Genomic DNA, 17,157 nt, shown 5'->3' with positions numbered 1-17,157 from the left:
TCTCCTGACAAAGCCTATTTTTATTTCAAATACTGTGTTTGGGGCCCACTAATAGATATTAAAGCATCCATAAAGTAGCATGCCATGGGAACTTTAAATTAAAATTTTCCAAAATAGAATCCATAGATAAAAGTGGACTAACGATTAATTTAGAATATGTATATATCCAAATCAATCAATTTGTAGTTTATTCAAACATGTCCTTAATGAGCAGGCTGCCTACAGGTAGACTGAGAACATGAGTGTTCAAACCCAAGACCTCTGGGCAGGGCCACCACTCCACTACCATCCCCTATCGTTCTCTGCTCTCTGTTAAGTTCAGGATGGAAGAGCTGGGAACCCAGATCCATCCACTCCTCAGCTCTCATCACGAGGTTGGCTAACGATACGATGGAGGTCTTCTCCCGGCTGCGCTGCATCATTTCTAAATCCCTTAAACCAACACTAAATAACACTCCCTTTGCCTTAGGAGGCCTACTTCTAGTCCATAATAACTCCAAGAGCCGTTATGGGAATTTAAAGAAGAATAAACACTCTTCCACGAGAGAAGAGCCCCATTCATCTGCTACTGCGCTGTCTTGTAAGCGTTATGAGAACCTCCTGGGGAACCTGAAACCCATGTTCAAAACCACACTACCGCTATCTACCTTAGATACCAGAGCTCCCCCCTGCCATTACTAACTTGTGAGAATTGTTTTTTTCTCTAAATAGCTAGGCTTAATTAATTAAACTTTCTATGAACATATTTGAGTGGACCTGGTCCTAGGTGGTCCACTTCGGGTCCCAGCCTTGTTTAGGAATGGACATGACACTATGCTGTCTTCCAGGATAGCTCTCCAACCTTAGTACTTTTTTATAGCAGTTCTTTGGTAACCTATAAACCTAGCACTTACTTACACAACCATGCCTACTCCATAGAAAGAAAAGCAGAAAAGTTATTTACGTTTTATAACTTGATTGACCTAAACAAAATGATATGCGATGATTCTTAACTTAACAGCAATGTATCAAACCATATAATTTACATATTGTATTATATTGCATAAAAAGATTGTAACCCACATGATGGAAACATGTCTCCCTCAATGCGTCAGACTGAAAACTTTGGAAAGCCATAATAACCCAGGTTAGAGTCAGAGTAAGGACCCTCTCATCTGATTGACTGACCAAGAATGCCCACCAATGACCAAGGTCTATTTGGTACAGCACCGGGAATCAGAGGCTGGGAATCAGTCAGGGACTCTTCCAGAAAACAAAGATACATTAGAATGAGCTGCAACAACAAGGCCCTCCACGGGGAGCAGGCCAGTATCCTGACTCACAGCGAGAGGACCAATGGGCCCCGGCCTCTCTGTGGTGGTCAGAACGGCCCGTCGCTGGATGCCGTCCTGCCACTAAGCCTTTAGTTATTACACCTCCTTGCATATCGCGCCCACATTCCAAACCTTATTCCAAAGCACGACCAGAAATGTTACACACGTCTCGCAATCCCCCCCCCTTGGCCGGCGGGTTTCTTAGTGAGCACCATTCCTCCCATGGCTGAACACGGGGCCAGGGGCCAGGGGCCCTGGGCTGGTGTTGCAGTGGAAAGACAGAACTAGAGTGTTTCCAGGGTTTTCTGTCAAATATGAGCCAATCACCACTGGGGAGGAGAGAGTGGGAAGGACCATGTCCCAACTAAAGCTCCTTCCCCAGGGAACTTTCTAAAACAATAGTTTGCGGGGAGCATTCTGGTAAAAATGCAGGGCCATCCTCACAATCCCCCCTCCATCCAGCTCTCACCACCACCAGCTATAAGCCATGGCAAATACCAGCCCATGACTTCCTGGTCAGAACAGTAGAAATGAGAGGGATTATTCCAGTTCACACAGTATTCACTTGAGAATAAGATAAGAGATTCTAAGGTCTTCTTTTTAATTTGACTTAACTTCTCATGAATATGATTCCACCCTCTTGATGTCTGCGACTGCTTACATTGATAAACATACATTAGCCTAAATGGAAATCAAAATGAACAGTAAAAAAAATATATATGTAATCTATCATGTCAGGGATAATGTATCGAACGCCGGTCATTATCGGGAAAATAAGCCCAGACAGGACGAACAGGACAACGACGCGCAGGGGAGGCGTCTTGCTTCGCCCTAAAGGCGCTTATTTTCGGTAATGACCTGCGACGTTCTATACAATTGAGATTGATACATTTCAACAGCCAGTATCCATATAATCCCCAGCAATGCCCTCAGGGAGGGACAATAGTACCTTGAGCAAAGAAAGGTTTACATGAAGTGAGCCAGTGGCTGGGTTCAAATATGTCCAAAGGAAGCTCTCACCATTGGCCTTGACACAATTTCTTTAAACAGACTCTATTGAGTTGAGGAACAGGAGACGTTGGACAGGAAGGGGAAACATGAAGAAGGTCTAGATGACCAGAAGACAGTCCATGGTTATGACAGCTTATGACATCCTATGACTGGTTTTGGCCAGTTATGATGACACATACTAAATTAAAGTGGCGACGACAGAGAGTGAAGTCAGATATAGGGGACAGAGAGATACAGTAGACAGAGAGATATAGGAGACAGAGAGGGACAAAGAGAGACAAACTGAACATCATTTGCCATTGAGAATGAAGAGTGAGACATTGAGGATGATTTCTTGTTTGAAGAGACCCTTAGAGAAAACGTCTGTCTCTCTACACAAACACAGTGGCTGGACTGTAGCTTCGGTCTGCATTTCCCATGAGTGAAACACATTTGTACATTTCCAAATGTATCCCAGTGGTTAAAAGTACAATTCAAAAGGGAGCAGACTTTGAGTTAAGGAGACTTTTGGTGGTGTGCATTAAAGTACCTGCACAGGAACGGAATCTGAACTCAACAGTTAGGTGTTGAACAGTTAAAATGCTACCAAACTAGTTGCTAAAGGAGAGGAACAGTATCTGTTGTGTGCATGCTGAAAAGAAGGGCGTTATCCAATGAGGTTCCCCCAAAGTTTACAAAAACCGAGGGGAGATGTGAAGCACAGGTAAGCTAAATACAACTCCTGTACAAATATACACAATGGTGTGCAGAAAGTGTTTTGTATAAAGGCTCAGCACCAACCCGTTCAGTACCCCGAGGGCAACACAACAGTTAGCACATTATAGGCTTCTGCAGCTACTTCTCAGTAAAGAAAATTACCATATTTTCCTATGATTCATGCCATCTTTGTTTCACCTATGAATCGAGTATTGGTTTACATAAGAGGCTTATGTATTAAAAAAACGCGCTTGACCAAAGCCCAAAAGATGCAGGGCAAATACTTTAAATAGGCCTACTCCTCATGTCAAAAGCAGGGAGATTTGCTAAAATAATTCAAATCACCCGATTTTCCCGGGACGACCAAGGATCCGAGACCAACCAAGCCACCCAGGAACAACGAGGACCCGAAACGAACCAGGACCACCGAGGACCCGGGACCACCCAGTACCCGGGAAGACCCAGGATCTGAGACCAACCAGGACCCAGGAAGTTCCAGGACCCAGGACAACCCAGGACTCGAGAGCTCCCAGGACCGGATCCCCTTGGGGAACACTGGATTAAGTTGCTCTATTCGATTCGTAAATGAAGTACCCATTGAAAGCTCTGGGTTTCTATGACTTTGTATAAGTTTTACATTTTCAACAATAAATAAAAAATAAAAAAAGAATTTCAGGCAAAAAAGGCACATTCTCTTAGGGTAAAATTATTAAACCCACGGGTTGAACGAATATTCAAATTCACAGCCCAAACTGGTATCTCAGCCCGGGTGAAGGTTTATGCCTTCCCTAAGGACCGTCCCCTGTCTCAGCCCGGGTGAAGGGGTCTGCCTCTCCCCAGGACTGTCCCCTGTCTCAGCCCGGGTGAAGGAATCTGCCTCTCCCCAGGACCGTCCCCAGAGTCACATCGGGTGAGGGGGTCTGCCTCTCCCCAGGACCGTCCCCAGACTCAGCCTAGGTGAAGGGGTATGCCTCTCACTATGAACCCTGTCTCACCCCGCCTTTCTGTGGGAAATCCACAGAGCTCACTGAAGAACACAACTACCGCAATGCTTATGACACACATGCAGATAACATCTAGTGAAGCTACCGGCTAGGCTCACCTACCGATAACCTCCTGGAGCTCATAGTCGTCTTTGTTGATGGACCAGGGCTGGGAGCTCAGGTCCTCCGACATGACTCAAGGTCTTCTGAGCCGCGTTGGTTGGGAAGGAAAGATGCTCGGTCCAAAAACTGGATGGGAAGATAGTTCAAAGTAATTCCAGCCGGTTAGAGGGCGACACTTCCCTTCCTCACGATCCTGCAGCAGCAGCACTCCTGTCATCCCCAAGTCTGACACACGCCGACCGCCCCGCCCACCGCATTCCTCCGGCAGGACGTGGGTTCACCCGGCGGCCATGTTGGGTGTTCCTACCTAAATACTGAATGTGGGCTCACCCGGCGGCCATGTTGGGTGTTCCTAATATTTATACTGAATGTGGGCTCGCCGGGCGGCCATGTTGGGTGCCCTTATATATGGTACTGTACGTGGCTCATCTGGCGTACATGTTTGGTGGCCTAATATAAGCATCAAAGGTGAAAACCTTTGGACTGATCAAAACCATATCAGGTAAATTAACACATAACGGCGAATATGTTGTTCAAGTCGAGACTGGAACACTAGAAAAATGTAATTCAATTAACTAGCTTGTTGCACTGTATACTTTTAGAATGACCAGCAATACAATTGGCTGTAAGTGAAACACTCCTATATAATGATTTCAAGCACATTAGTTTCCCACACTAGTAATGGCAGGGCAGTGGCTGTCAGTAAAGTGCAAGCCCCCAGGAGCAGTGCATACTTAAAGGGACACTGTGTAAAAATGACTCCCATCTAGTGGTACGATTGTATATTGCATTCAAACTGATAGTGCTCGCTTGTTCAAAAACTACGGTGGGCAGTATGTGCCAAGAATCTATGTCATGACATCCAATACTACCTCATCGAGTAATTTGAGTGATGATGAGGTTTGTTATTTAAAACAAATTTCAAACTGCATTTAATCATTAGTGTAGGCTAATGATGTATGAGTAATTACTCCTCGAGCAAGATAGTGAATTATTTCAGTCATCATTCACGCTGGCTCAGAGTGAAAACGCGTTTGCATTTCCTGTACCACGTAGTGCTTTTTGTCCCTCTCGGCAGTTCATAGACCGGAAGAACATGGAAGCCTCCATAAAGCTTACCCGTCCTATGTAACTACATTATTCTTCGCTCAGGAGGATAAGTGAGATTTTTGGCAGAGAACATTTTAGACCAATGAGGACTTATTTATGAATAAATACGTTGATTTGAGGTAATAAATGACTTAAAATGTTACACTGTGTCCCTTTAGCAATCCACCAGTGCTCAGCGGCCAAGCCTGGTATTGCAGCTGTTTAAGCGGGCTGTGGACGGGTCCCTCGATTCAAGGGGCCCAGAAGTAGATATCTCCGTTCACACCAATACAAGTGGGGAACAGGAATGTGTCTCCGCAAAAAATGTCTGGATATCAATCAAAGGCTCATAATTATCTTTATGCCATGTACTAAATTTTCTGAACTTTTCTCTTTTCAAAACGCCACCTCAAGCAGTATATTAGCTGTTTTATGTTATTATTTTTTGCTGGAGAAGGAGGGGCAGCTGAAAGGAGTCATAGTGAGATAAATGTTGTTTCGGCCCGGCATTCGAGAGGGCCTAGTGCACAGCTCCGTTTTTTTGTCTTTTTTTTAATCACTAAAAGTGTTTTAGACTGGTTCAGCTGCTGCTCAATGACTCTCACATTTCTCTGCTTGCGATCATTGCGATTCACCATGCATTGATCCATTTATTCAAAAGATCCAAAGACAAAGAATGGTGCATTACGGTATCATTTTCATATTATTGTTATTAGCCTAATAAACATTTCAGTTGCGTTAGTATTTAATTTTTCATTTGCTTGTTTAGCTGTGTGACAGTTGGTGTATTACACTTATTTATGTGGTAAGGCTACTCCAACCTCGTTGCTGATCGATATGTAACCATTTATTTGTATATAAATGATTGATTGCATTTTTTATAAATAGTTGGAAGGAATCTGTTGGATCAGGGAATGGGGGAAATTTCCGGATAGACCTGGTAAGCCCAAACGAGTAGTGCGGGTGAATTGGGAACGTCTGGAGGTGACCCCCGTCCTAGGTATCTTCAACTCACACCTCCGGCTGAGTTTTTCTGGCATTCCTGTGGAGGTTGGGGGCATTGAGCCGGAGTGGGCGGTGTTCAAAGCCTCCATAGCTGAAGCTGCGTTGGCTAGCTGTGGCCTCAAGGTCTTAGGCTCCTCAAGGGGCGGTAACCCTCAGACACCGTGGTGGACACCGGTGGTCAGGGAAGCCGTCCGATTGAAGAAGGAGGCCTTCCGGGATATGATATCCTGGGGGTCTCCTGACTCGGTTGCAGGGTACCGACAGGCTCGAGGGGCTGCAGCTGCTGCTGTGTCGGAGGGTAAGCAGCGGGTGTGGGAGAAGTTCGGAGAGGCCATGGAGAAGGACTTTCGGTCGGCACCAAAGTGTTTCTGGAAGACTATCCGGCACCTCAGGAGGGGGAAACAGGGAACCATCCAAGCTGTGTACAGTAAGGATGGGACTCTGTTGACCTCAACTGAGGAGGTTGTCGGACGTTGGAAGGAACACTTTGAGGAACTCCTGAATCCGAATAACACGCCTTCTATGTTGGAGGCAGAGCTCGAGGTTGATGGTGTTTCGTCGTCAATTTCCCTGGTGGAGGTCACTGAGGTAGTCAAACATCTCCGCAGTGGCAAAGCCCCAGGGATTGATGAGATCCGGCCAGAAATGCTAAAGGCTCTGGGTGTTGAGGGGCTGTCATGGTTGACACGCCTATTCAACATCGCGTGGGAGTCGGGTACAGTGCCAAAGGAGTGGCAAACCGGGGTGGTGGTTCCCCTGTTCAAAAAGGGGGACCTGAGAGTGTGTGCCAATTACCGGGATATCACACTTCTCAGCCTCCCTGGTAAAGTCTACTCCAAGGTGCTGGAAAGGAGGGTTCGGCCGATCGTCGAACCTCAGATTGAAGAGGAACAATGCGGTTTTCGCCCCGGACGTGGAACTACGGACAAGCTCTTCACTCTCACAAGGATCCTGGAGGGGGCCTGTGAGTATGCCCATCCGGTCTACATGTGTTTTGTGGATCTGGAGAAGGCGTATGACCGGGTCCCCCGGGAGAAACTGTGGGAGGTGCTGCGGGAGTATGGGGTAAGGGGGTCTCTCCTCAGGGCCATCCAATCTCTGTACCTCCCAAAGCGAGAGCTGTGTTCGCGTCCTCGGCAGCCAGTCAGTTTCGTTCTCAGGTCAATGTGGCCCGGGAAAGGGAAGTCTGGGGCTCCCTGCTTGAGCTGCTCCCCCCGCGACCCGACCCCAGATAAGCGGATGACGATGAGATGAGATGAGATGATGTGTTTACTTATGGAAGCATAAGTAAACTTATGCTTCCATGGTCGGTAAACAATGCAACTGCGATCACTCAGACCTCTCGCTTAGGATGCTACAATGCTAACAATGCTAGAAAACAATGAATATTTCTGCATCCGGTACGTCATGAACTAGGGCGTGGCTAGGCTCCCATGATGCGGAAGCAAATCTCTCCTTGATGTTGCCCGTGACATTGAGCAGTTTTCATAGGAATGAATGGGCGCCATTTTGGAATCCGCTGTCCATTCTATAATATGTCCATGGTAAAGGGATGTGAGGTTCCAGCAACGTCTTCCACTTCTATAAAGTCACGCCCCTTCCGGTAGAGCCCATGGACCTATGAGATCGATTCCCATGTAAACTGCTCAATAGAGTGGCGAAGTCACGCCCCTTCCGGTAGAGCTCATGGGACCTATGAGATCGAAAAATATGAATGGGTGTCAATGGAGAGAAAATAATTATTTTCTGGTCCCAGTCTTTATATGCCCTGGATTACACATATGTTGTTTATGGATTTAAATGATAATTTTTCATGCAAAGATAACTAAACATTTTCGTGAAGAAGTTTGATAATTTTAGTTTTTATGTGAGGCCGCTTTGTGAACTACAGCTCTTCGCTGCTCTCGACGCATATGATATACGTCACCACACCCGCACTTGGAACTCGACACAGAAATTTTTTCAAATTCAAATTCAAAAAAACTTTATTTGTCTCCAGGGGGCAATTGAAGGCACATAGCAGCAGCATTACAAAGGACAGGGCCATGTCCAAACAAAAAACAAACGAAAACACAGCATTGCTACCTGGCAGACAATACGCACAAGCACAGGTGTCTACAAATACACACATTTATATAAATATGTATAAAATATGCAAAGTGCATGTTTATAAATGGAGAACTGACTCTTAAAAGTGTAAAATGTGTCAAATATGACATAAATATAAAGTGCAATCAGTTAATAAATACTATGCCGGTTATAATCAATTTGAGATGAATTGAGGCGAGGTATTTATGTTGTAACAGTTAATGGGAGTGAGAGGGTAAAACAGAGTTCACGGCTTCACCAGTCCATGTGGGGAGGCCACAAGCCCGGGTGGGGGGTTTAGGAGGAGTTGAGGAGGTGAACAGCCTTGGGAACAAAGGTTGCTTTTCTCCTCTGTGTCCTGCAGCCGAGGCAGCGTAGTCGGCGCCCTGAGGGGAGCCACTCAAAGGCGGGGTGTAGAGCGTGTGAGGGGTCCTGCATAATTCTGTTGGCTAACCGGAGTGTTTGCTGGTCGTGTATGGAGGAGAGAGTTCTTGTTGAAAGTCCAATTATTTTAGAGCAAACTGGCCGTACTCTCCAGGCGGTTTCTGTTTTGGAGGGTGATGGAGTGGAACCAGCAAGTTATGGAAAATGTACAGATGCTTTCAATGAAGGAGTAATAGAAAGTAAGCAGTATGTTTTTGCTGACTCCAAAGGAATTTAGTTTCCTTAAGAGATACTTCCGCTGATGACACTTCCTAAGGATCTCTTCAGTGTTGGAGGAGAATTTCAACTGGCTGTCGAAGATGGTGCCCAGGTATTTATACTCCTCCACCAGCTCCACCGGCCTCCCGTGGATTGAGATGATGGATGCTGCGGCCAGCTCTCTCTGCCTCTTAGAAAAGGTCACCACCATCTCTTTGGTCTTACTCACGTTCATCTCAAGGCATGAGCTGTCGCACCACTCCACAAACTCCTGGAGAGCTGATCCATGCTGCTGTGAAGGACCTGAGAGCAGGGACAAGAGAACTGTGTCGTCTGCGTACTTCACCAGGTGACACTGAGGCTGTGTGGATCTGCAGTCATCTGTATAGAGGATGAAGAGCAGAGGTGAGAGCACACAGCCCTGAGGGGAGCCCGTCGAGGTGTGTCGGAGGTCGGAGAAGGTGTTGTTGACCCGGGCTCTCTGTGACCTGTCCGTTAGAAAGTCCAGTATCCACCGGATGAGCTGGTCGTCTAGATGGAAGTAGGAGGTGAGTTTGTTCGCCAGGATGTGGGGCTGTAGTGTATTGAATGCAGAGGAGAAGTCTATAAAGAAGTGTCTGGCTGATGTGTTGGACCGCTCTAGATGTTTGTGTACAGTGTCAATGATGAATGCTTTTGCGTCGTCCACACCTCTGCCTGCGCGGTAAGCATACTGTAGTGAGTCCATCAGGGTGTCGGTTACAGTGAGGATGTGTTTTTTAACGACCCTCTCCATGGCCTTCATCACCAGGGATGTGAGGGCCACAGGCCTGAGGTCGTTCAGAGTGTTGATGGTGCTTTTCTTTGGGATGGGGATGACTATAGAGTGTTTCCACAGCTGGGGGACTGTGCTGGTGTCCATGGATCTCTGAAACAGGGTTTGGAACACTCCCCCCAGCTGCTCAGCACAGAACCTCAGGACGCGGCCACTGATGTTGTCTGGGCCAGGAGAGCTGTTCTCCCTGGTCTTCCTGAGGGCTCTGACCACCTCCTCTGTTTTAAAGGTGAGTGTGGAGTCACCAGGTTTCAGTGTTGTTAATGTATCTGCCAGTTGGGTGGAGTTGTCAGTCTCAAACCTGGTGAAAAAGGAGTTGAGGTCGTTAGGGAGAGATGTAGAGCTACTACCCGCCACCTGGATGGTTTTGTGGTTGGTAGCAACGGTGTTAACAGCAGCCATGGTTTTGAGGCCCTGCCAGGCTGAGCGGAGGTTCCCCTGGGTGAATGAGATGGCGATCTCTCTGCTCCTCTTCACCACTTTTTTTCAGGGGCGAGGATAAAAGCATAGAAAGAGGTGAAAACCACTATAAGTCGGGGCATGTGGAGAGTTTTAGTTATGTGCGGGTGTGGTGACGTATATCATATGCGTCGAGAGCAGCGAAGAGCTGTAGTTCACAAAGCGGCCTCACATAAAACCTAAAATTATCAAACTTCTTCACGAAAATGTTTAGTTTTCTTTGCATGAAAAATTATCATTTAAATCCACAAACAACATATGTGTAATCCAGGGCATATAAAGACTGGGACCAGAAAATAATTATTTTCTCTCCATTGACACCCATTCATATTTTTCGATCTCATAGGTCCCATGAGCTCTACCGGAAAGGGCATGACTTCGCCACTCTATGGCGCAGGGCAACATCAAGGAGAGATATGCCTCCAGGCTCATGGGAGCCTAGCCACGCCCTAGTTCATGACGTACCGGAGGCAGAAATATTCTTGTTTTTTAGCATTGTTAGCATTGTAGCATCATAAGCGAGAGGTCTGAGCGAACGCAGTCGCATTGATTACCGACCATGGAAGTATAAGTTGACTTCATAAATATGAAAGATTGCTCCATATAACATATAATATCAACAACATAGTAAATGTACGTTGGCCTAGAAAACAATACAGTTCAATAGTATTGCTTAAGAAACAGATTCCATCCAACTATTTACGAAAAATGCAATCAATCATTTATACACAAATAAATGTTTACATATCAGCAACGAGGTTGGAGTAGCCTACCCACATAAATATTTTTAATAGGCCTACACCAGGGGTCGGCAAACCCTTGGCACGCGTGCCACTGTCACACTAAATTTGTACCGGCTGCCAAATTTGTACCGGGCGCGTCATCAATACGTAATCCATTCCAAACCTGCCCGGCAACAGATGATCGCGTCGTCCGTTGCCTGGCAACGGACGATCGCGTCGAATGACGTGAAAGGTCCATGAACATTCGCGAACCTTCTATCTAGCGATCCGTTATCTGTATTGTGCTATTTCGTCCTTGACCTGCTTTAAACACTCAGTTTACTTGCTAAATTTGATTAAACAATGAAATGCAATACAAATATAAAGTAAAAACAAGGGTTATCTAGCGATCCGTTAACTGTACTATGTTATTTCGTCTTTGGCAACTGTGGCAACCCCGATCGTCGGCGGCTGAGGTTTCCAGAGGAGACGGACCAAACAAGGTGTGGGTTAACGGTCTTTTATTTCGTTTAACCACTCATGCAGAAAAAAGGGAACAAAGGAGTCAACTCAGGTTCTTCCTGGTCTGGGAAAAAAGGACACCGCGCCGGGTCTGGTCCTGCTGCGGGGGGCGGGGTCTCGATCCCCGGCGTCTTTGGCGGCTTAGTCCTGGGGGGAAGCGTAATGGCGTTAGCGGGGGTTCGGGTAATCTCCGCTTTCCCACTCGGTCGCGTTCCCCTGACTGGTGTCCACGCGGTGGTTGAGTCCCCTCCGCCGTCTTGCTCCGCCGGGTGCTCCGCATCTCCGTGATTGCGCGGGTGCGTTCGATGCTCGCTCCCGCATCGCTGCGCCGAGCGGCACATATCTCCCCCTGACTACCTGCCCGCGGAGAGGGCGCTGGCGGGGCTCGAACTCCTCCGTTGGATCGGGGTTGCCACACACCCCCCCCCTCAGCTGCAAGTCGGGGTCCGCCCGGCATAGGCCTAGGCAGGCGTCCCTCCGGGACAGTGCGTCTGCGTTGGCATGTGCGCGTCCGGGCCGGTGGACCACCTGGAAGTGGTAATCCTGCAGGGCCAGGAACCAGCGCGTCACCCGGGGGTTGGTATCCTTGGCCGTGGCCATCCACTTCAGGGGGGCGTGGTCTGTGACCAGGGTGAAGGTGCGTCCGAGGAGGTAGTAGCGGAGCTTCTCCACGGTCCACTTTATAGCCAGCGCCTCCTTCTCTACGGTCGAGTAGGCTTTCTCGCTGGCCAGGAGTTTCCGGCTGATGTAAGTCACCGGGTGCTCCTCGCCCGACCGGACCTGGGATAAGACCGCTCCCAGGCCCACCTCGGACGCGTCGGTGTGGACGACGAAGGGGAGGTTGAAGTCCGGGGTGATCAGGAGGGGCTCGGTGCAGAGGGCCCGTCGGAGGCACGAGAACGCCTCGTCGACCTCCTCTGTCCACTCGACCCGGTCAGGCAGAGCCCTCCGCGTCAACTCGTGGAGGGGGCTGGCCAGGGTCGCGAACGCCGGGATGAAGCGTTGGTAATATCCCACAAGTCCCAGGAATGACTTCACCTGCTTCTTCGTCCTCGGGCGGGGCCAGGTCTGGATGGCCTGCACCTTCTCCTCTTGCGGTTTGACGCTGCCCCTCCCCACCCGGTAGCCCAGGTAGGACGCCTCTTCGAGGCCCAGGTGGCACTTTTTAGGGTTGGCCGTGAGGCCGGCGGCTCGGAGCGCTCCCAGGACGGCACGGAGGTGATGTAGGTGCAGGTCCCAGGTGCTGCTGTGGATGACGATGTCGTCTATGTAGGCGGCGGCATATTCCCTGTGGGCCCGTAGGACCCGGTCCATCATCCGCTGGAAGGTCGCGGGCGCCCCGTGCACCCCGAACGGGAGGACCGTGTACTGGTACAGCCCGTCGGGGGTGGCGAATGCTGTCTTCTCCCGGGCCCGCTGGGTGAGAGGGACCTGCCAGTATCCCTTCGTCAGGTCCAGGGTGGTAATGAACCGGGCCGGCCCCAGCCGCTCTATTAGCTCGTCTATGCGGGGCATGGGGTAGGCGTCGAAGGCCGACACTTCATTCAGCTTCCGGAAGTCGTTGCAGAAGCGGTACGACCCGTCCGGTTTGGGGACCAGGACCACCGGGCTGGACCATGCGCTGTGGGACTCCTCGATGATCCCCATCTGCAGCATGCTTGTGACTTCCGCTCGGATGGCGGCCCGCCGTGCCTCCGGAATGCGGTAGGGCCGGAGTCGGACTCTGACTCCCGGTTCCGTCTTGATGTCATGGCTGACGGTCGCGGTCCTTCCGGGCCGCTCCGAGAAGACATCGAGGTGCTGGAGGACCACTTCCTTCAGGTCCTGGGACTGGCTGGGGCTCAGCTGCTCCCCCACTGGTACCTCGGGCAGGGGTAGTTGGGCGGACAGGGACAGGAGGGCTGGATCTCGCAGGGCTGTTGGTGGGTGCCACTGCTTCAGCAGGTTGATGTGGTAGACCTGGATGGTCTTGCGCCTCCCCGGTTGCCGCACCTGGTAGTTGACGTCGCCGACCCGGTCGATGACGTCGTAGGGGCCTTGCCATTTGGCCAGGAACTTGCACTCAGCGGTCGGGACGAGGACCAGCACCTGGTCCCCCGGGTTGAAGGTGCGGAGCTTGGCCCCTCGGTTGTACACCCGGGCTTGGGTTTGCTGGGCCCGACCGAGGTGTTCCCGGACCACGGGCCAGATCTGCGCCATCCGGCCCCGCATCTGCTCCACATGCTCGACAACGGTGCGGTGGGGTGATGGTTGGCTCTCCCAGGCGTCCCGGGCGATGTCGAGCAGCCCTCTTGGTCGCCGGCCGTAGAGGAGCTCGAAGGGCGAGAATCCCGTGGAGGCCTGGGGCACCTCTCGAATGGCGAAGAGGACATGCGGAAGCAGCTGGTCCCAGTTCTTCCCATCAGCTTCCATGACCTTCTTGAGCATGGACTTCAGGGTTTTGTTAAACCTCTCCACCAACCCGTCGGTTTGGGGATGGTAGACGGAGGTCCGGAGGTGGCGGATCTGTAACAGACTGGTGAGGTCTTTCAACACCCGGGACATAAAACAGGACCCCTGATCCGTCAGGATCTCCCGGACTATCCCCACCCGGCTGAATAAGACCATTAGCTCCCTCGCCACCGCCTTGGCGGTGGCGGCCCGTAGAGGAACTGCCTCTGGGTACCGTGTGGCGTAATCCACCATAACTAGGACATAGCGGTGACCTCGACTAGTCTTGGGGAGGGGACCTATGATGTCTAGCCCCAGCCGGTCGAACGGGACCTCTATCAGCGGCATCGGTATGAGGGGGTTCCGGACATTGGGTCTCGGGGCGGTGTGTTGGCACTCGGGGCACGCCCGGCAGTAGTCCTCTACGTTCCGTTTTACCCCCGGCCAGAAAAACCGGTTCAGGATTCTGTCCCTCGTCTTGTCCACCCCCAGGTGAGCCCCCAATAGGTGCGTGTGGGCCATGTAGAGGACCTTGCTTACGTACGGCCTTGGAACGACCAGCTGTTCTACCTCCTTACCCCCTCTCTGTACCACCCGGTATAGTAACCCCCCCCTTGTGCTGAAGTGTGGGTACCGCCTGTCACTCACCGAGTCCCGCGAGAGGCCCTCGTGGACCTGGACGTGTCCCCAGGCGTGGCGGAGGGCGTCGTCCTCCAGCTGGGCGGTGGCGAACTGTCCTCCCTTGTCGGGTCCTCCCCCGTCGGCCAGGGGGTAGTCGGTGAAGTCTATGAGGGGCGGAGAGTCCTCCTTGTCTGGCGGAGGGGCCTGCTCGGAGCCAGTCATCGTGTCCGGGGTCCCCGGGGGAAGGGACACCGTGGACGAGGCGTGGGCATGTCGTGCCGGCTCTCTCGGGGCCCTGTCGGGGGACTCGTCCGAGTCGGACCGGGACGGCACCGGGTGAGTGGCCATATAGGCGGGCCGGCTACGCAGCCGGCGGGGTCTGGTCCGAGGGGGTCGGCGCCGGGGTGCCTGAAGCTCGGCCCCTAGCAGTTGGGCGAAGATCGGGCAGTCCCGCCCGATTAAGAGGGGCATCGGGAGGTTTGGGACCAGCCCGGCCCGAACCGTGAAGGTGCCCTTCGGGGTCCGGACTGTGATCTGCCTCGTGCTGTAGGACTCGGTCTGTCCGTGGATACAGCCAACGTCGATCCTCCACCCGGGGGCCCCGTCCGCCAGGTCGGGTCGGACCAGCGTAACCACGCTCCCTGAGTCGAGCAGGGCGTGGGTGTCGTGCCTCCCCACGCGGACCGGTAGGCTGGGGGTGTCGGTCCTTTCGTGGGACCAGCAGGTGGTGCGGAGGCAGACCCCCCCTCTCCTGTCGGACGGACTGGCCGTGGGCATGGATACGTCTCCGGCTCCGGGACAATGGCGGGCCAGGTGGCCCGTTTGGCCGCCCGAGTAGCACCTCCACTCCTCTCTCTGGGTCGGAGGGGCGGGCCCTCGGCGGTCTGCGATGGTCTGGTTCGGGTAGGCGGGTGCGCGGTTGGGCGGTGCCTGTGTGCGCTGGCTCTCCGGCGTCCGTCCGCGTCGCTCGGTCCGCGTCTCCCCCGCCCCACCGGGGGCCGGGGTCGCCCCGCCGCACAGCCGCTGGGTGACTTGGTGGTTCTCCAGTAACTCCACGAGGTCGTTCACCGTCCTGGGTTGGTTCCCGGAGGCCCAGCGTTTGGCCCCAGTGGGCAGGGCTCGGATGCAGCGATCGATCACCAGCCGGTCCAGCTGCGGGGGACCCTCCCCCTCAACGAGCCACCGCTCCGCCAGGCGGACGAGTTGCGATATCTGGCTCCTCACCGAGCCCAGGGGGTCGTACACCCAGTCGTGGAACCGCTGCGCCTGGGCTGGGAGGCTGTGGCCGTAGTGGGCGAGGATGGCCCGCTTGAGTGTGGGGTAGTGCGCCGCCTGGGCCATGCTGAGGTCCCGGTAGGCGCGTTGAGCGTCCCCGGTCAGGAAGGGCGCCAGTATGTAGCCCCACTGGTCCGCTGGCCACCTCTCACGGGCCGCGGTCCGCTCAAAAATCTCGAGGTATGCCTCAACGTCATCGTCCGGTCCCAGTTTGGTGAGCCGCTTCGTGGGGGCGGCGTGGGACGGCTCCCGTGCGAGCTGCTCAGCCATCCGGGCCATGCATCGCCGCAACACCTCGATCTCCTCCTCCCGCGTTGCGGCCTGGTCTCCGGGTTGATTCATGGTCCTCTAGGGTCTGCCGAAGGATCGCGTTGCCTGCATTCTCCACCACTGTGGCAACCCCCGATCGTCGGCGGCTGAGGTTTCCAGAGGAGACGGACCAAACAAGGTGTGGGTTAACGGTCTTTTATTTTGTTTAACCACTCATGCAGAAAAAAGGGAACAAAGGAGTCAACTCAGGTTCTTCCTGGTCTGGGAAAAAAGGACACCGCGCCGGGTCTGGTCCTGCTGCGGGGGGCGGGGTCTCGATCCCCGGCGTCTTCGGCGGCTTAGTCCTGGGGGGAAGCGTAATGGCGTTAGCGGGGGTTCGGGTAATCTCCGCTTACTGCGTCTTTCCCACTCGGTCGCGTTCCCCTGACTGGTGTCCACGCGGTGGTTGAGTCCCCTCCGCCGTCTTGCTCCGCCGGGTGCTCCGCATCTCCGTGATTGCGCGGGTGCGCTCGATGCTCGCTCCCGCATCGCTGCGCCGAGCGGCACATATCTCCCCCTGACTACCTGCCCGCGGAGAGGGCGCTGGCGGGGCTTGAACTCCTCCGTTGGATCGGGGTTGCCACACAACATGAGCACGAATGTTTTTTGAAACCTGCCCGGCAACGGACGACGCGATCATCTGTTGCAGGCAGGTTTGGAATGGATTACTTATGGATGACGCGCCCGTTACAAATTTGGCAGCCAGTAAAAATTTAGTGTGACACCACCACTGGCACGGGGCAGTATAATCATTAGCAATCATTAGCAAAAAAAATTATTAATAACTTATTAATAACTTAACTTAAAAAAATTCACTGCACAATGCGGCAGCATAATCATTGCTACCGATTTTTTTGCACTTTATTCTGTTTTGGGCATTTCCTCCCAGTGCAAATATGTTTAAATTAGTTACAGAAAGCAGTGTTCTGAAGTGGGATAAATTAATAGTTTTTAAACCTATGTTGTGAGTAATAGAGAATAAATTTTTAAAATATTGTTGCAAGTGGCCTGTATGCATCGCCTTCACATGCTTTTGCAAAGCTGTACATGTCTTA

The 17,157-nt window shown here is 51.9% G+C and overlaps 1 protein-coding gene across 2 annotated transcripts in view; it reads right to left on the bottom strand.

Annotated features, from left to right (window-relative positions):
• The window catches only part of LOC130377145 (serine/threonine-protein kinase OSR1-like), a 51,395-nt gene extending 47,045 nt beyond the window's left edge, over positions 1 to 4,350 (bottom strand). For both annotated transcript variants that reach the window (XM_056584134.1, XM_056584136.1), the window contains exon 1: positions 4,127 to 4,350. In XM_056584134.1, the coding sequence (XP_056440109.1) occupies positions 4,127 to 4,196 (70 nt within the window). In that variant the 5' untranslated portion in view covers positions 4,197 to 4,350. The remainder of the gene's footprint in view (positions 1 to 4,126) is intronic.
• Positions 4,351 to 17,157: the final 12,807 nt, after the last annotated feature.

Source organism: Gadus chalcogrammus, chromosome 23 (assembly GCF_026213295.1).
Source record: "Gadus chalcogrammus isolate NIFS_2021 chromosome 23, NIFS_Gcha_1.0, whole genome shotgun sequence".
In the NCBI taxonomy this organism is placed as follows: domain Eukaryota; kingdom Metazoa; phylum Chordata; class Actinopteri; order Gadiformes; family Gadidae; genus Gadus; species Gadus chalcogrammus.
Note: the sequence above shows the minus strand (reverse complement) of the source record. Positions and strands in the feature narration are given on the sequence as shown.